Source organism: Hermetia illucens, chromosome 6 (assembly GCF_905115235.1).
Source record: "Hermetia illucens chromosome 6, iHerIll2.2.curated.20191125, whole genome shotgun sequence".
NCBI classification, from domain to species: domain Eukaryota; kingdom Metazoa; phylum Arthropoda; class Insecta; order Diptera; family Stratiomyidae; genus Hermetia; species Hermetia illucens.
Genome location: NC_051854.1, coordinates 16,694,348 through 16,712,858, shown reverse-complemented (window position 1 = coordinate 16,712,858; position 18,511 = coordinate 16,694,348). Strand labels below are relative to the sequence as shown.

At 39.1% G+C, this 18,511-nt stretch overlaps 1 protein-coding gene across 1 annotated transcript in view; it reads left to right on the top strand.

Annotated features, from left to right (window-relative positions):
- LOC119659005 (putative cysteine proteinase CG12163) overlaps nt 1-18,511 on the top strand; it is a 39,526-nt gene that overhangs the window by 8,826 nt on the left and 12,189 nt on the right. The window contains exon 2 of the mRNA XM_038066891.1: nt 8,322-9,716. Coding sequence (XP_037922819.1) covers nt 8,322-9,716 — 1,395 coding nt within the window. The remainder of the gene's footprint in view (nt 1-8,321; nt 9,717-18,511) is intronic.

Sequence of the window (18,511 nt, the reverse complement as noted above, 5' to 3'; positions counted from 1 at the left end):
GACATTGCTCTTCTTATCAAAAAATAATATTGTCTTCGTTGCCGATTGAAAAGATAGCGCTTTGTTGGCTTGCATAAAGATTCAGTTGTTGTTTATCTACTGGCTCACTTTATGTGGAAATGTTTGATTTTTTAATCGCACATATTGAAGCTGAGAATGCTAATCAGTACTAGAACAAATAAATCAGTAAAATGCAATCAGCTTCTGTTTTATTGGCAATAAATAATGATAAGGATTAGCTACGAATTTATCTCTTTCGAAACAGTTTTTGCAAAGTGCTAATGTAATCGTAATTGTAACTCGGATTTATGTCAATGGGATTGAAATATTTTCTGTTCGTTTTGAGACAGGTTACACACTTTGAAAGCTGTCTAAGAAGAATAATGATTTACGTTACCACAGCCAGTTTGAACTTATCAAATTATAACACAAAGACGCAAGTACATTTAGATTCTGATGCTATTTTAGGGAAAATCAGAAAATTTTACAGAGAGCGTTATCAGTGATAGCTTATACAGTTCCGAGCGAGATGTGATCAATATTTTCATTTTTTGGTCTTCATTTGTGAATTTATTCGTATTCCATGTTTAATAAACGTATGGAGTATAATGAAATCTGAGTGCGTATTTATGGTCAAAAGGTCATTCCGAGTTCAATTTTGTCAACGATTAGAGAGCACTGCATCTCGGGACAGAGCAGAGCTGTACAGCAATCTGAAAATTGCTAGTATCGATTATTATTATTATTCTGTTAATGGGAAGTCGCATCGCGTCCTTAAAGAACTATTGTACACCTTTTACTGGTTATAGTGTACCTATTGATCATAGTATCTCAAGTAGGCCTATAACCGTCAGGAACCTTAGTGTGTTCCCTACTTTCAGATCTTTCAGCTTTGCATCTGGTATTAAGTGTTCTCCTAGATGCCTCGACCTACTTCGCACAAATGCCGGACACTGTCCCAGGATGTGTATAGAGGTTGCGTCATACTCCTCACAAAACCTGCAGGCAGTGTCCGTAGATATCCCTAGCTTCCCTAGGTGATAGTTCAGCCGACAATGACCAGTGAGAATTCCCACTATGATTCGGAGGTTCTTTTTGGTGAGGTTTAAGCAATCCTTTGTGCGCATGGGTTCGTATTCCCCCTGGACTGCTCCATCCCTGATAGACCCGCCCACTATAGCTCCCTCAACCGTTCCTTTTCATTTCTTAGAGTCATAGTCATGAAACCGTTTCCGATTCCACAGAAGGGTTCTGGCCCGTGTAAAGGCGTCCCTGCTCCCTTCTTGGCTAGTTCCTCCGCTGCCCCGTTACCTTCCAACCCGGCATGGCCTGGAACCGAAAGTATCCAGACCTTGTTGGACGAGCCGAATGTATTCAGTCTCTTAAGACATTCCTACACCAGTGCTAGTACCCATGCACGGAACCCAAAATTGCGAACATATCCTTGATAAGACCATAAAAGTGAAAAAGAGATATAAGAATCAACGGAGTTAAAATTATGTCAAATCGGACCCTCACCTAAATACCTTCCTTAAACTTTGGATGGTTTAGGTTGCGACTTTTGAGTTTTTATCCTACATTCTTAGGGCTCACTAGACTGTAGACACCCTCTTGATGGAGAATTATTTTGGGAGCTAGAAGAAAACTATTTACAGACATGAGCAAGGCAATGTGAAATGATTCGTTTTAGTAAAAATCCAAAATAACAAAAGAACACCAAATTCGTATAAAACAAATGATTTTTCCTAGCTCTTATCTTCCAATGGCTACTGCTAACATTTAATGGCAATTTGCCGATTGACTCACAAGTTATAATACTAGGAGTGAGCTTCTGTTCGACTTTGCAAGGAAATGGATAAAAACAAATTACGTGTTCAAATAAAACATTGCCTTCTGATGGGGAAAACCACATATGAGTAGTGTGATAAGTATCAACATGTTGATATGAGCACCCATGATATAGAATGAGATGTCTGATTGATATTACAATTTCGAAACGCTCACTAACAAAAGACAAAAAGCAACATGGAGTAAGTGATTCCTAGCTTTGTTTGAAGTTGCTTAAGCGCAACTCAAAACAGTTTTTGCTTTGAGTAATATCGATAGACGAGTCACGGATACACCCCAATATGTCTGGGTCAAGTAGGCCGTCTACACAATAGCTGGGGCAGAAACAGAGTCGATCAAATCAACTCAATACTATGGAGAAGTTTGGCTAGGTATTATTTGAGATGACATACGAACTTGGGTATGCGGGACTAACCAAGAGACTATCCCTGGTTTACTTATATCAATTACAAGAGACGGAGGTTTCAAGGATCTCGCTTTCATTCCCAAATTAGCTACCACAACTCAAATCAACTTTAAGGTGACTGGTCATATTCACGCATTCAGGGGGGAAAGTAAGACTGGGAAGTATACTCGAGGAGCTTAATGGCACTGTCCATAAGGAGCAAAAACAAATAGGAAGACCCGCATCATGTCGAAAGTTTATATCTATACGACAACAACTCCCATATTGAAATATAACCACACAGTTAAACACATCGCGATTCAATGCGCCGCTTCCCTGCGATCCATCGATAATTAACGAGCAAGAAGCAATCCATTATATCAAACTTTCAATCGGATATCTATTTTTTCTCTTATAATTCGCTATCCAGAGTTACCACGATTAGTGCTTTAGGAGGGTCGAAAAGGAAACTCTACCGTCGTGATCATTATAGCGACTCATATGGTTTTTATTATCCCGCTAATGATTTGTGTTCTTCCTGTTTACTCCTTTGTGAAGCATAGGGCATTCACTCAAATTTCAATGAGACTGTGCTTCAGTTTCATTAACTGCACACTTAATGCTGTACAGGTGATAACAACAACAGGATACCCCAAATACCAACACAAACGTGCGAAATGACCGGGATTAGAACGCGGGGCAACAAAATCGACGATCATCATCATCAACGGCGCAACAACCGGTATCCGGTCTAGGCCTGCCTTAATAAGGAACTCCAGACATCCCGGTTTTGCGCCGAGGTCCACCAATTCGATATCCCTAAAAGCTGTCTGGCGTCCTGGCCCACGCCATCGCTCCATCTTAGGCAGGGTCTGCCTCGTCTTCTTTTCCTACCATAGATATTGCCCTTATAGAAAATCGACGATGGAATAACTTAAATTCCTAGTCCTATTCAGTATGTTTAGATGGGTGTAATTGGGAACAGCTTTGAATAAAGTCAGCTCGTTAGTTTTGTCATAAACATATATTTTTTTGTTATCACAATGGCAAATTTTTTTTCCTTTCCGCTTTCATTACGAGGGCAGAAAAGTACTCAACTGCTAATGCCTTTAAAGCCTTTAATATTTTGTTTTCTTTTTTGTCCATTTACTATGACTAACATCTCTCTAGACAATGTTTTTAACACTTTCTATACAATGCCTTTATTACACGCCTGATTTGAAATTCACAACAATGTAACTTGTTAATTCCAATGAGTGAGATTGTTTGTGAGTTGTTTTTTGAGAATCTATGTTTTTCCCCATGTTCCCAGAGTTGTAAGCAAAAATTCATCTATATTTTTTAGTCGTTCTAATCATTTTTTTTATTTTTCCACTTTCTTGCAACATTAAATTAAATTAGATCTGATAAGAACTAAGACCTTTAATGATATCAGTGTTTCTACTCGAAATATTTACTAAACATTTCATGTTCTGAATTCGTCTTCGAGTTGACACTGATGAATCGTTCCTTAGCTTTTGTTTAAAAGATATAGCAATATTACAAAAGATCGTTATTGCTTTTATCATAGAATTGAAAGAAATGTCTCACTGATTTTGCAATAATGTCATAAAGGTAGATGACAGTGATATTGTCAAGTTAATTTTAGAACGCATATCGGTTTGTGTTTGAAGGGCACGTACACCCCTTAATAATAATAATGATTAATCGACGGTCTTGAAAGCAATTGCTGTTGCCCAAGCAGCCAACTTCAACGGTCATCGCAATAGACTAGACACCCGAGATGACAAGAGAGATCTGTTCCGATTTGTCAAAACCCAATACTCACGCCCACAGGATATCGAACACTTCTGTTGTGTTAATGATAAAAACGGTACATTGGTTTCTCTGCATATAGTATACCATGAGATTTTTTTAGCAAATTCTTGTTGGTCGGATTGCAATACAATAATTTATGGAGCGTGAGAAGCGTCACTATCTCTAAATTGCATTTCTAACCTGGATCTATAGAAAGCGTTTGGTCATGTGTCATACAAACTCATCCTGCGCTGGATTAAATTGCTCTACCTTGAACCGAAAAATAAAGTTTAATTGATTTCGAGCAACTTGTCCAAAAATGGAATGATGACGATGAATTATCGTTTTGTGAAGTACGGTAGACTGAATCTGGTAGGCACCGTGGAGCGCAATTAGCGCTGCATTCACCAAGCAAAGCAGTTCTCTCGTACTGCAGATCTCCTTGAAGTCCTCAAAGGGAGCTTCAGCAATTGTAGCATATGCCGTGTCTGGCGGCATGGTCCCCTACAAGTCCGTGCCCCATGCAGATCGCCTTAATTGTATGCACTTGCACACGTTTGGCAAATGAATTTTTGCGATCAGGTCTTGTTATAGGCAGGCCAAATCCTCATTAATTTGCAGGTGGTGAAACGCTATCTGAAGTCTGCGACTGCTGAGTAGTGCGAGTAGATTCCACCCTTAACAGCAGCTTGGCTGTCGGTAAAAATGGCTATATTACGCTCGGATTATACCTCAGCCATCGACAGGCTTTCAGCATCGCCAGTAATTCTGCTTGGAATACAGTAATGAATCCTGGGAGACCGTGCGACCCGGCCAGTTGGCGTGTATCCAAGAGAACGTCTCCACAGGCCATCTTTGATCCGTCGGTAAAAAATACTGTGTCATAGCCTTGTAACACGTCAGCGGTTTGCCACACTGCCCTGATAGGAAATTTCTTTATTAAGTTCGACTTTTGTGCGTCGTGGTCCGTAAGGAATGCTCCGAGTTGACGAGGTGCTTCCTCTAGGATGTAACGCGATCCTTTGAATCCTATTAAGCTTCGTGCTATTGTACTCAGCGCCCGCCATAACGCAATGGAGGGATGGGATGAACCACGGCAGTGTACATCCAGACAACCATTCTTGTCCAGAGACCCCATTTCCTTACAGACGTAGAAGGCTATACAGGCCTAACCCTCAGTGCTATGTTCAATCTTTGACTTAACTTAGAATCTAGGATTATTCCCCGATACTTTACATTGGACGAAAGAGCCGGTCTTTGTTCATTTAGCCACGAAAAGTGGAGCACAGGTACCCTTTGTTTTAGTGGTGAATAGCATCAACTTTAGACTGAATCTAAATAAAACCGAGCTTTTGATCTACCCCGATAAAATTGGCACTGTTAGTGATAACAATCTGCCAAGAACTCAGTGAAATAAATATGGTTCAATGCTATCAGCCACTGGTAAATTATGCATTAACGCAACTTGGATGACGTGGCGTTCCCCAACTGGCTTTCTTTGCGATCTATGATCGATATTAGATTCCATTTACCATGGAAAGATTGCGAGAGTAGTATCTTCGATGGTGCGGTCATGCAATTCATTCTGTTTCGGATATATATTCCTTAGAAAGTTGGAATTCAACACCGTCTTCAATCTGTTTCGAGATTTTTAGAAATTCTCCTGTCGTCCATCCACTCTACATAGATTTCCCATTGAAGGCGGTGTTGAATTCCAACTTTCTAAGGAAATTTACAGTATCTAGGATGATTTGTACAAAAAACTTGTACAACAACGCTTCAGAGCAATGCTCAACAGCGCCAATTCATTACCTCGTTTCAGTCCCAAGTCTGTTCCAAAGTCCTATTAGCTGATTCTGCTTAAGCAATAGATTACTTCATTATCGTTCTAATGAGAGCGTAATTAATTTGGATGAGATTACAATTTCGTTCGCCTGTTTGAATGTTTGATGTACATTAACTTTTACCTTTGATGAAAAAATCTGAACAATCAATGATTTTTCTACGTATTATATTTATTGTGAAAGGTTTCAGCATCATTTCAATAATTTTTGACAGTACTTTTTCACCCATCCACGGAAATGATAGCCCTCTATAGTTTTTCCAACAAAGGCTATCTCCTTTTTATAAATATCAGATCTTTGTACTACCCTCCCGGCATAGATTCAGTGGTTCAAATTTTGCTCAAGAGCACATGAAACTTTAATGTCACAGTTATTTGGCGACACGACATTTAAACACTTCTTTTGCGAATAACACTGTCACCATAATATATTCTATCAATTCAATCCGTTAGTACTACATTTCTTTCTTCCCTAAGTTCAGCTATGTTCTCTATGTTAACGGCATCCTCTGTAAGTATCTTGTCCATAGCTGATATGTGGCAGTCATTGTCCCTTAAATGAGATGTATCATATCAACCGCTCTTACCCGCCGTCATTATCGGTTTGTTAATGCTAATGTTGTTGAGCGCCCTCTAGCACTTACCAAGTGACCTACACTACTCCTCTGTAGTTGCGCGCCACGTGTTTCTAAGGTGATCCACTCATTGGGTACTTCCACCTTTTGAAGCATTTTTACTTCTTATTTTTTCAGGCATGAGTAATGGTTGAGATGATGGTCATGGATAAGGGGCAGATGCTCTTATAACTTTTACTACTTCAAAATATTAAGCCAATCGGTTTTTAATATCTTCCACGTCTTCTATAAGACCTCCTGCGACACAACGAACAACATAGGGTTGCTTCTGGTAAGATTACGATCTGTGATTCTTTTTGTCAAGTTTCAGACCCAAGATCATGTCGATGGGTAGTGTGAAGAAAAAGGAAGACCTACAAACAGAATGAACCTTTACTCCGGACACTTTCCCTCAATTTTTCCAGTAGATATTCTTTTGCTTGCAATGCTGGGGTTTTCAGTGCTTCGTGAATGACTCGCTGAAGAATTTCCCACTGTGAACTGGGAAAGTAACAAAAAGACAACTCAAATATTCGCAATTTGTGATCCTGCCGCGTCTCCCCCGCTTGTATTCCCGAACTAGTTAGCAGAGTGGTATGTAAACACAGACACTTCACACGTTCCGTCCTTCACTACTCATCAATATCCCCGTCTGAAATATAATTTTGCTTACACGATTGAAAAAAGCTGATTCAATTGTCAATTTGTCTACTTCCAAAGCACACAATTTCACTACAGCGTCGAAAAACAATCATCTTAACAAAATTTTTAAATATGCTAAAGATACATTCTAATGATATATGAAGGAACATCTTTCATAGATCTTTGTAACTAGTGGAGCTTAATTATGTCCAAAACATAAGGATTTGTCCGCTATCTGTTTCTGAAAAGGTTTAGTATAGCGCAACGAGGGACAGTAACTAAGAAAGTGCCTAAATTACGATGCACCCACTACAAATGGACAACAAAAGTTTATAAAGCAGAAATCAACGAGATTGATAACTAACAGGAAAGTACAGAAACCAGATTAACGATGTCAGTAAAGAGTTGCTAAATATTTTAATTTGGAAGACGGAGTCGGAGGATCGGGACTGTATCTGGAATGTGAAGCCTCAAATTCGGCTACTTATAACAGTGGAAAGTTGTTTCAAATAGCAAAGTTCTTGTGAAATGATACAAATCAAGTATTAACGAAGAAGGAAGGTTAAAGGGTTTCCAGTTTAATCCAGCATGAATAGGACATTAACTTAGGTTGATTTTTCTATGGGAATAGGAGGAGAAAACCAGATCTTTACCAAGTTTTCGTGTTGAAGCTGGTCTTTGAATTCATATTTAGTAAGTTTCACTCAGGCGCAGCAGTCTCTCTTGCAATTTTAATGCCTGCTCAAATCGGTGATGTTAAAGTTCACAACTTATGAGCAAACTTCTATTCATCTCATTTACTTGTATTATCTATGAACTCTAGCATGAATTTTCAAAGATATTACCTCTGTAGGTTCATGGCCGATAAATCCTATATATGCACATTCCTATTTGCTTTCTTCTCACGTTCTGTTCGCGCAAAACTGTTAACGAACAGGTTTACGATTTATTATTTTTATCCGCATGAACTATAACATTCCATCCAAGTCAAGATACACGAAACAATATTCAAAATTTCTCTTTAGTTCATAGTTAATTTTCAATACTAAACTTCTCTGTATCAGAGCTTGGCCGTATGGTTCATTCAGTGCAATTAACGTGATATTATCTATGCCTTATTAACAATATGAACATTAAAATTTATAAATTCAAAGCAGTTCTGGAAAACGAAAAACCTATTCCTTTTCTTCAGGATCGTCCTGCTGTTGAAAATGAGACAATTCCAGAACATCCAGTGAATGAAATCATCCCGGAACCAATCATCATCAAACCACCAGGAAGTGTAGAAGAACTACGACCTAATTTAGTTGGATTAGCCAATATGGCCATAGTTCATTTGCCACAAAGCTTAACCTTTCAATATGTTATACGAGCGACCCGTGAAATAGTCGATGGAGTTCTTTATGAATTATTGGTCAATGCGAAGGATATAAACAAAAATGAAGTTATTTGTTGGTTTGTAATTATCGAGAAGCCATGGATAACAACAGAATATGGTGATAAGTATCGCAGGTTGAGAACTACGAATTGTACAGCCGATGAAAATGACAAATTCGATCCTAGTAAATATGAAGGAAATACTGTCTTCAATAGTTCCAATACAGAAGTAACTCAAGGCGATTTATCTGATTTAGAAAAACAAATAATGGCAAAGAAAAAGCAAAAACCCATCACTGAAACTGAGGAGTCTACAAATGCAGCGGCTGATAAAGAAACTTCAGATGTTGCTACCGGAGTTATTCTAGGAATAGAATCTCAAATTGTACCGGAAAAAACAACCACAGTTGCTCCTTCCTTGAGTGGCGATAGTTTAGCGTTACTGGGTAGCCTATTTGGAATGGATTCCACAGTACCAGAAAAGTCTTCTAATGTTGGGGGTGACAATGCTCAAAATGAAGGATCATTGCCTTGCTCAAGTGCACAGACTCCTCCCCCCGGAACAATTAATGCTGATAATGCTCCTGGTGAAAACATGCGACCTGAAAATCCACAGCTAAATCCTGCGGAATCGAATTTACCCCAAACAGAATCGGATGGGCGACAAATGAGTGAAGATAGTAAAGCGATTTTAGATAGCATTTTTAGACAACCAGTTGTCGAACCCGAACACATCGTTGTTCGGGTGACCCCTGCAACAGATACAGTTGCAGCTGATTCTGATATCAGAAAGCCCATAAATGGCGGTTCTGATGATGCAGTTGTAAGTATGACTCCCGCAACCGATGGAGTTCTAGTCGATTCTGATAGGCAAAAGCCAGTCAATGAAGGTTTTGATGTGAATGCTGCCAGTTCACCTCCAATTGATCGCAATGTTCAAAAGCAAGTAGAATTGAACCAAGGAAACTCACGAACCGGTGCAGATGAATCTGTATCAACGATTTCTAATAATGCCGAGGGACAAGTACAGGCAGAAAATGTCGAAAATATGAACTTGAAAGAGTCACTACCTCAAACAAACGAAGGGCAATCATTGACTCCAAACGACTCTAATAATCAAGAGCAAAGCAAAGATGCAGGAAATCCCATGCCATGCCAAGACGCCTTGCTGCAGAAGCCTTTACCTGCCGATGGTCAAAATATTCCAGTTTGAAGTAGATTCATTGGAATGAAAACCTAAAAAGGTATGGCATGCGTGATATTTATTTTGAACACGCTTATTTTCATGCGAATTTGTTATAGTTTTAGAAGTGCACATTTTTTATAAATTTCGCTAAATTTTAATATATATTTTTGTTTAATCTTAAGAACTAATGATTTGTTAATAAATATACTCATGAGAAATTCAGATACTGTTTTAATTTTTCTGGTGTATTATTATTGACCACTCTCACATGTCGTTTCAATCACACTTTGGATTTGTTCAGAAATTGACAAGCCACAGATCTTATCTAAACAATTTCTTTCTTAACTCTTTTGTAAACCTGATCATAATCACATTTGATCAATACCTCCGCGAGGATGCCTATCATTGATTCTATTATTTTTTTTCCCAAATTGCCCAGAGATTTTTTCTATTGGCAGACTGAATATTCGACTTAATTGCATTTCACACATCATAAAAGCACTATAGATCACGTGGGGGTAGGTTTCCGCAGCAATCATTCGTCATATTAGTCGGCTCCCTCCTCTCTTTCCGATACCATTTGGCAATTCTCATTATCCATATCGTTATCAACTTTTTGTTCGTCAAAAGCTTATCTATCTCGATGACTTTTCGCAAGCAGTTTTGGGGCTATTATTTTCCTCAAGGGTCTTGATGCCCACATGTAATATAGGTAGTCACCATTATCTCTATATTAACACCATAGTTCAGCACTGGTCACCATGGTGCGATACATGTAGATTCCATTTGGTGTTTTCTTAGTAGAAATTTCATCTTAGATTATTTGAAGAATATAAAAGGGCTTCGTTGGAGCTTATATCCTTTCATGCATGGTGGTTTGCAGTAAGTGGTTATCGGGTACCTTTATACCATGGTAGGCAAAAATTGACCCTCAAAGGTGTAACTTCCCATTCTAATTATATTCTTCACTGGTTTCGCTCTAGTTTATTCTTAGGCCTCTTCCTACGTCTGCTTTCCCATAGCGCAAAATATATCGCCGAGGTCTCGAACGTCTTTCTATACTTTTGATTAGGCGCGACCACCTTGGTTTAAGTCGCTAATGGCAGATTATAACAACAAATCAAAAAAATTAAACAATATTCGATATATCTTTTTGAATTTTTTCTGTCATTGTTTTAGAATTCCGATTTTCTTAGCGCCCCAACATTGCAGCTCTTATCTAGGTAAAATGAATTTGCCGTAAAGCAAAAATGATTATCAGGGATTACTGCTTCCAAATAGGGCCCCCTTCTTTTCATCATTATCAACGGCGCAACAACCGGTATCCGGTCTAGGTCTGCCTTAATAAGGAACTCCACACATCCCGGTTTTACGCCGAGGTCCACCAATTCGATATCCCTAAAAGCTCTCTGGCGTCCTGACCTACGTCATCGCTCCATCTTAGGCAGGGTCTGCCTCGTCTTCTTTTTCTACCATAGATATTGTCCTTATAAACTTTCCGGGCTGGATCATCCTCATTCATACGGATTAAGTGCCCCGCCCACCATAACCTATTGAGCCGGATTTTATCCACAACCTGACGGTCATGGTATCGCTAATAGATTTCGTTATTATGTAGGCTACGGAATCATCCATCCTCATGTAGGGAGTCAAAAATTTTTCGAAGGATTCTTCTCTCGAACGCTGCCAAGAATTCGCAACTTTTCTTGCTGAGAACCCAAGTCTCCGAGGAACACATGAGAACTGGCAAGATCACTGTCTTGTACAGTAAGAGCTTTGACCCTATGGTGAGAGGCTTCGAGCGGAACAGTTTTTGTAACCTGAAATAGGATCTGTTGGCTGACAATAACAGTGCGCGGATTTCATCATCGTAGCTGTTAGCGGTTGTGATTTTTCACCCTAGATAGGAGAAATTATCAACAGTCTCAAAGTTGTAGTTTCCTATCTTCATTCTTCCCGTTTGACCAGCGCGGATTGATGTTGTTGCTTGGTTGGTTTTTGTTGACGTTGCCATCATATACTTTGTCTTGCCTTCATTGATGTGCAGCCCAAGATCTCGCCTCCATCGCCGCCTGCTCGATTTGGATGAAGCCAGTTTGTACGTCTTCTATTAGTAACGGCAAAAACCTTTCTATGTGCTGGAGATTAAAGTAATACCCATAAATTCAATCACTTCACAAATGTTTTTCAAAATTCTTAATTCATCATGTCATTGTTTTTCGTAGGAAATCCTAGTTCAATGAATACAATTGCGCGGAAAATTGTGTGATTGTTCTCTTGTGACCAACTATATTTTGAGGGTACACATTGACTTTCGGCGCTTTGATAAGCTTCCATTTCTCTCTTTTCGATTTTAGCCAATAGCTTTGAGTCCTTACAGTTACTTCACATTTAGGACCACTTAACGTATCATCCAATCTGAAGCTTGGGAAATACTGCCTTTATCTCTGAGATGTCCTGTGAAAATTTGGGAAGGGTAATCAAATTTCAACTCGCAATTAAATATTTCTTAATAGTGGAAATAAGTTGTGCGCCCACAGAAATGAAGTATGAGTGGCATCTTACTGCGCTACAATATCGCACAGTCGTTGCAATAACAAATATTGTCTGGTTTACTTCCCTATGAATTACGCTGCAATTTATATTTTGTAGATTTGATCTTGCCTACACGACTGGCACATGCAAAAGCATGGATCGTCCCTCCGACGATAAACAATGACGGCTATGTCCAACTATACGCTAATTTTCCAGCAGATAATGGACAATAAGTGGTGGTATTTGACCTCTCACTCGTGGCATTTATTACCTCGTCTCTCAATATTTGGTAGCTTTTAAAATATTTTTTCGCATTCGCATTCCATCAGGGTCACCTGATTAATGAGAACCCCTCACTGATCTTACCATCTTCATGACGTTAATCTTCATTTGCTCTCAATTTTCTGAGATTATTCCATGGTTCCACCTATTTGTTATTTGGTCAATTTTTTTACTGCTACGTTACCTACATCATGTATGGTGCTATCAAGAGGGAAAGGCTCAAAAGTTTCTCCATTGAATATCCAGAAGTAATGTCGACCGCCTATAGCTGAAGACATAGTCGAACGGTGAACAAAGCGCTTTGCACCTTGATATCATCGTCGCCTTGCGCACCACTCCACTATGTTTTCAGCCTTATGCGAGGGTTGAACAAATTTCTTTCGTTAGTGCTCAGCTTTGACTTATAGCATATATTGTCGTCATTATTAATTACAATTTTGGTCCATTTTATGGCATAATCCATAGCTTTCTTGAAACATTTCTGGTCAAAAGTTATTTATTTCCTGTCTGTGGTTTTCTTTTAGGACTTCCAGAGGGGCTTATTCACAGAAGGAAGTCTGTGACGATTAAATGTGGTAATTTTGCCAGCCAGTGAATACCATCAAAACGCGATATCGAACGGCCTGAAAACACCGGCCTCCGGATGGTCATTGTGTTGCATGCTGCGTGCGAATTGGCACCGTCCTGCTGGATCCACTTGCCCTGCTAATTCTTCCAATTGTGGCATGAGGGATATATTAATCACGACTTTAACCGCTCACCATTCCCAGTAATTATTTGGCCCGCTTTGTTCTAAAAACAAGAATGGAATCATGGCGCCTGCAGTATAAATTGACTTTGAATGGGTGTAATGGCTCTTCATGAATGAAAATATTTTCCGCTCAGATTTCCACTAAGAAATGGACCTCGACACTCATAATGAGCTTTGACAAAAACATTATTTTACGGGCAACTGGCAACAGGTGATGGACTGTCTGCACTTTATAAGGGAGCATCTCCAAATCTTAACTCAAAATGCGCTGCATCTAGTTGATGTTTAGCGTCTTCTATCACATCTTCAGCCACAGAAGCGATATTTAGGGCAGACCGGGCAGCTTGGGATCTTCTACTGTATAATGAATCTCTTATTGATGCAGTCTCTTCTAGTCGAGTGACTAAACGCTGGAACGTGCGTTGGAGGACCAGGAAATAATCAAAGAAATTCCCGCGGTGTGAAATTCATAGACGAATTATTCAGTGAAAAATAAACACAATAATTCCACGCTCTTGAGGATTATAGCTCTCCATTATTTCTTCACACATTCTCATTACGTTTACTGTCATAAATGAGTTGAAAATATTTCTAAACGTTCCACGGTATTTTCAAAAGTTATTCCATATTTCATTACCGTTATTTATTTTAAGCCACCTCGTATTGCAACATTGGCACTTCGGTTTGACTATGTGGCTGGATTGTAAACGATATATTATCAAACTTTTTTAGATTTCTAACACATAACGTTTAGATATGTCTGAGCCTTGACAAGCGAGCTGGTTGTTTCTATTGTGGTTGCTTTCATAGAAATGATTCGAACTCGCGGTTTTATGTGCATTCAGTTTGATTTTAGGATGTCTTCCGGCGTCCTTCATATTGAGGCCAACTAGCCGTCTCAATTGACTCGACTTATAATGCTTTGGTGTAAGTGCTGAACAATTGAAGATAAAGATATTCTCAACGCCATGGTTGGGTGTTACACGCTAAGCAGGTGTTGTGGATCTTATGATCGGTTCGGGATATGCATGAATTGAGATGATAGCACCAGTCATTGCTGATTGCGTGCACGTTTTCTTCCCGGTGATATGGCAAGTGGGTGCTCCATCAGTACCAGGTTGGGTTTCAATTTCATATTCAACTTTAGGATCTTCTCATGGTGCAGCTGAGTAATGTCATTTCTGTAGTCGAGAGGTTCCCTCTTTACTTCTTCCGATTTTCTCATGTTGTGCCGGATTTTAAGAGAAGGAAGTGCTTTGCCGATTGTGCTGATACGTGTTGAGGCATTAATTTTGGTAGCACTCTATCAAATCCTGCTTAGTGAATACATTATTATGGTTTTGAAAATAATATCAGCGTGCAGCCAGTTAGGTCTTAATGTTCGTCCATTGAGTACCACTAAAGAAGCCAGATGAGAGTTACATGACTTGCTATAGATCTATATATCGCTTATCAACATGGTCGCCAACCATTTTAGGGTAGCTAATGGTGAGCATATATTTAATTGCCCAGTGATAAATCCAGTGCTCTCTTTACTTCGTTGGTCGAAATGGTGAAAAGAGCAGCTGTTGATTAGAAGCTCATCATTTCCGGATCTCATTGGGAGTTTAAGTTCGAGCGCAAATGTTAGAGATGTCACCTCCAGTAGTCAAACTGGAGTCATCATCAACATAGCTGATAATTTGAAGCACTTCATGTAATCTAGGGACTTCTAAAAGGTACAAGTTGAATAGGGTCGGAAATAACAATCCTCTATGAGACCCACATTCTGAATGGCGGTTCACTTGGTTATTTGTTTCGGGAGGGATGTAGGTCTGATATCATATAAAAGTTGTGTGTGAACAATCGCATCAAAAGTTTTTGATAGATGAAGGGCCACCAAAATGTTTCGCAGCCAAAGAAAGGGTTGGTTAAAGACATCATGAATTCGAGTTGTTATGGCATTCAAGCTCATCGTGGTGTTATGCATCCTTCGGAAGCCGTGTTGATTTTTGACGAGTTGAATATAGTTCGCATTTATTAGGTAGAGCGACAGGCGATAAGAAAATGATAAGGACTTACAATTTGCCTAGTATTGTTTCCTTCTCTAGGTTGAAAAATGGAAATTCCCTTTTCTTTGCATAGCATTAGATGTTTTTTTCGGAATTCGGGAATTATTTTCCCTTTCATTAAAGTCTCAAGAATAATTAGAGACAACATCAATAGGTTTACTGATACCACAGTTCCAGGCCATAATTCTCAGTTTGCCGGGATTGTTGCTTCAAATGTGTCCTTTTTCGTCTGTCAATCTGGTAGCCGAAGTGGGAAAATTTGGCCGGATCTTGGGAATTCATTCTGATGAAGTGAATTTTGCATCCAATTTCATTGAGACTCTTCTAAATGTGATTTCAATATTACACATCTCAATAGTTGTTGATAGGACAAGGAATATAATAAAAGGCATTCCCGTCAGCTTTATTGTAATTAATGATCCTCATCAGGTTCTAGTTTGTTCGGCCTTTTTAGTCCTATAGTCATTGGTAGACAATTAGAAGGGCTGATATAACATACACTGAATGATAAATAAGAGATCAATCATAGAAAATGATCCTAGATAAATGTAGTATTCGTCACTTGTGTCGTAAGCGATTATATTCGAGCGCGAAGGCATTTATTTCGACGTTTATTCTGTTGGGTAGTATTTGTGCCGGTACCGGAAATCCCTTATTCAATCGAAGATGAATGGATGTGCTTTGTCGAAAACAAGGTAAATAGTTATAGGGGCTTGGGTTGGACTCAGTTATAAGATGGGCCTTCTTTCGAACAAGCCCTACACAACTCGCTTTTATTTACAGATTGATGTTTCAATATTGTTGAAACCGAGCAGATTTTTCCTGAAACTGTTCCTATTTTTCCTAGAAATGAGTCTGTAAACATTGTGGAAAATGTATTGTTCATTATTTCTTAAAGAGCGTTTACATCTGACATTTGTCTCTAGAAATAAATTACTGAGTGTCGGACAAACATTGCATTGACCGTTTACATGCAGATAGAAATTGCAATTTATTCATGTCGGGGGTAAGTGTATGACAGAACATACGGACAATTATTTCGAAAATCTTGGAATAAATGTACCTAGTCGTTTACACTTGTGTCTACTTGTATCCCGGTAGTATACGTATTTATTTTATTCCGGGCACATCTTTCTATAAATCGGTCCCACGCACTTTTCTCCAAAATGACTCCATAAAATTCCAACGAAATTTGGTGGACATATAACATGGAAACTATGAAATCCCATGCTTACGGTCCAATAAGTTCATGTGAAACTTAAAAGTCTGGACTAGGAATCACTAGTGCCTGGTACAGGAAGGCGAGAGGCTGGGTATGAATCCAGCTAAGATCCCCATAGTACAATTCAGTACGACAGACAGGGAGTTACACAAACATTCCCAAAGGCATCACTGGAGGCCCTTCTGTCTTTTAAGTGAACTTCTACGCGCTCAGCTAAGAAAAATCAACTCCCACTGTGAAACCAGATACTAACTAAAGTGGACTATTATCGATCAGTTGTTTCCAGAGCAAATTACCTATGCAAACAATTCTTGAAAATAATGCACAATTGATTGTATAACCATGTACAAGGGGAAATATCGTGTACTCAAGTTTTCTTATATAAGAAAACACAAAAATTATCATTCCTGAAGCGCCCAACATGTGTTATTATTCTAAAAATGAAGAGATGAAAAACCGGGGGCTTAAGAGTGGATTTTAGAAATCGCAATTAATATCTAGGTTCAGTATTGAGAATCCTGCACTGTGTACAATTTTCTTAAGAATGAAACCTGCTGGTTTCGGAAGGTTTGCTTTCAAAATTGATCCCCTTGGAGACTGGCATGAAGAATTGGTAGGAGATAACCTCCTACCTCTAGTACATCACATAAGGAAAGTCACTACTTTGGACACTATCAAATTGATTCTTCAAGTTATGAACTTTGCTTTGTATTTTTTGGACGTCGTTCTAAATTCTTCCGCTATTTCCTTTAAGGCATCTTGTTTCTGGAGTCTATTTTTATAATTACTGCGATAGTTCCGAATGACTGTGATACATGTTAATCAGTTTTTCGATTTCGACTTTAAACTACTCTTTCTTTCCCAAGCATGTTCAACCGACACTTACTTCACTATCCTCAAAACTAGACGAACAACCAACCAACTTTCAGCTGGACATATGTTCGGAATAGGAATTAGTCAAGGTGATACGTGTCCCTCCTGTAATGAAGAAGCGAAATCCATGCTCCGCCTATGGACGCATCAGACATCGGATCTCCACTAACCGAAATACTGCGATATATTAACGAGTACGGGATTTCAGTTAGACGGGAGAGTCAAGTACAATGAGCCACAACGGTCTGAGTGCTCAGAGGCTATAGCCGAATTTACAACTAATCGGTATTTACATTTACTTGTATAGAAGTGTCACCACAAAAAGCTGGCGGTTGGAATATATCTATCTGACGTAAATTCTTCACCGCTTACATTAGTCTCAATTTCCATCCGACATAACAGTTGGGCTGAAAGTTCTTATTATTCAATATAGTCGCCTTCGAGGACGATACAACAATAATAGCGGTCATACAATTTTTGGATACGATTTGCCTTTAGCCTCAAAATAGGCCTCAGTTTCATCAGCGTTCAATTTCTATCCAACGAGCATTTTCTTGTGTTCTGAGAACAAATATAGTTGCTTTGGATCAGATCTGGAGAATATTGTGGATGCGGAAGCAATTCGAAATCCAATTCATGCAATTTTGCTATCGTTTTCATTGATTTGTGACGCGGTGCATTGTCTTGATGAAACAGCACTTTCTTCTTCTTCAAATGGGGCCGTTTTGTCGGAATTTCATTATACCATTCGCATCCCAAAATACTGATGCCATAGCCTTGACAGCCAGCTTTTGGGTCTTTGCACGCTTTAGTTCAGTCGGTTCACCACGTGCAGTCCACTCAGATGACGATCGTTTTAATTCTGGTGTGAAATAATGGAGAAATGTTTTGTCCATTGTCACATGTCGACGCATATATTCGGGTTTTTTATTGAGGAAGAGCTTCAAACACTGCTCAGAATCAATTGGTCAATTGTGAGCTTGCGCGGCGACCACTTTGAACAGAGTTTTCGCATGCATGATATGTCCCATACGTTCCTTTGATATTTTTAAAGCTTCAGCTACTTAGATCAACTTCACTTTCGTCGGTAACAACTTCTTTGGGG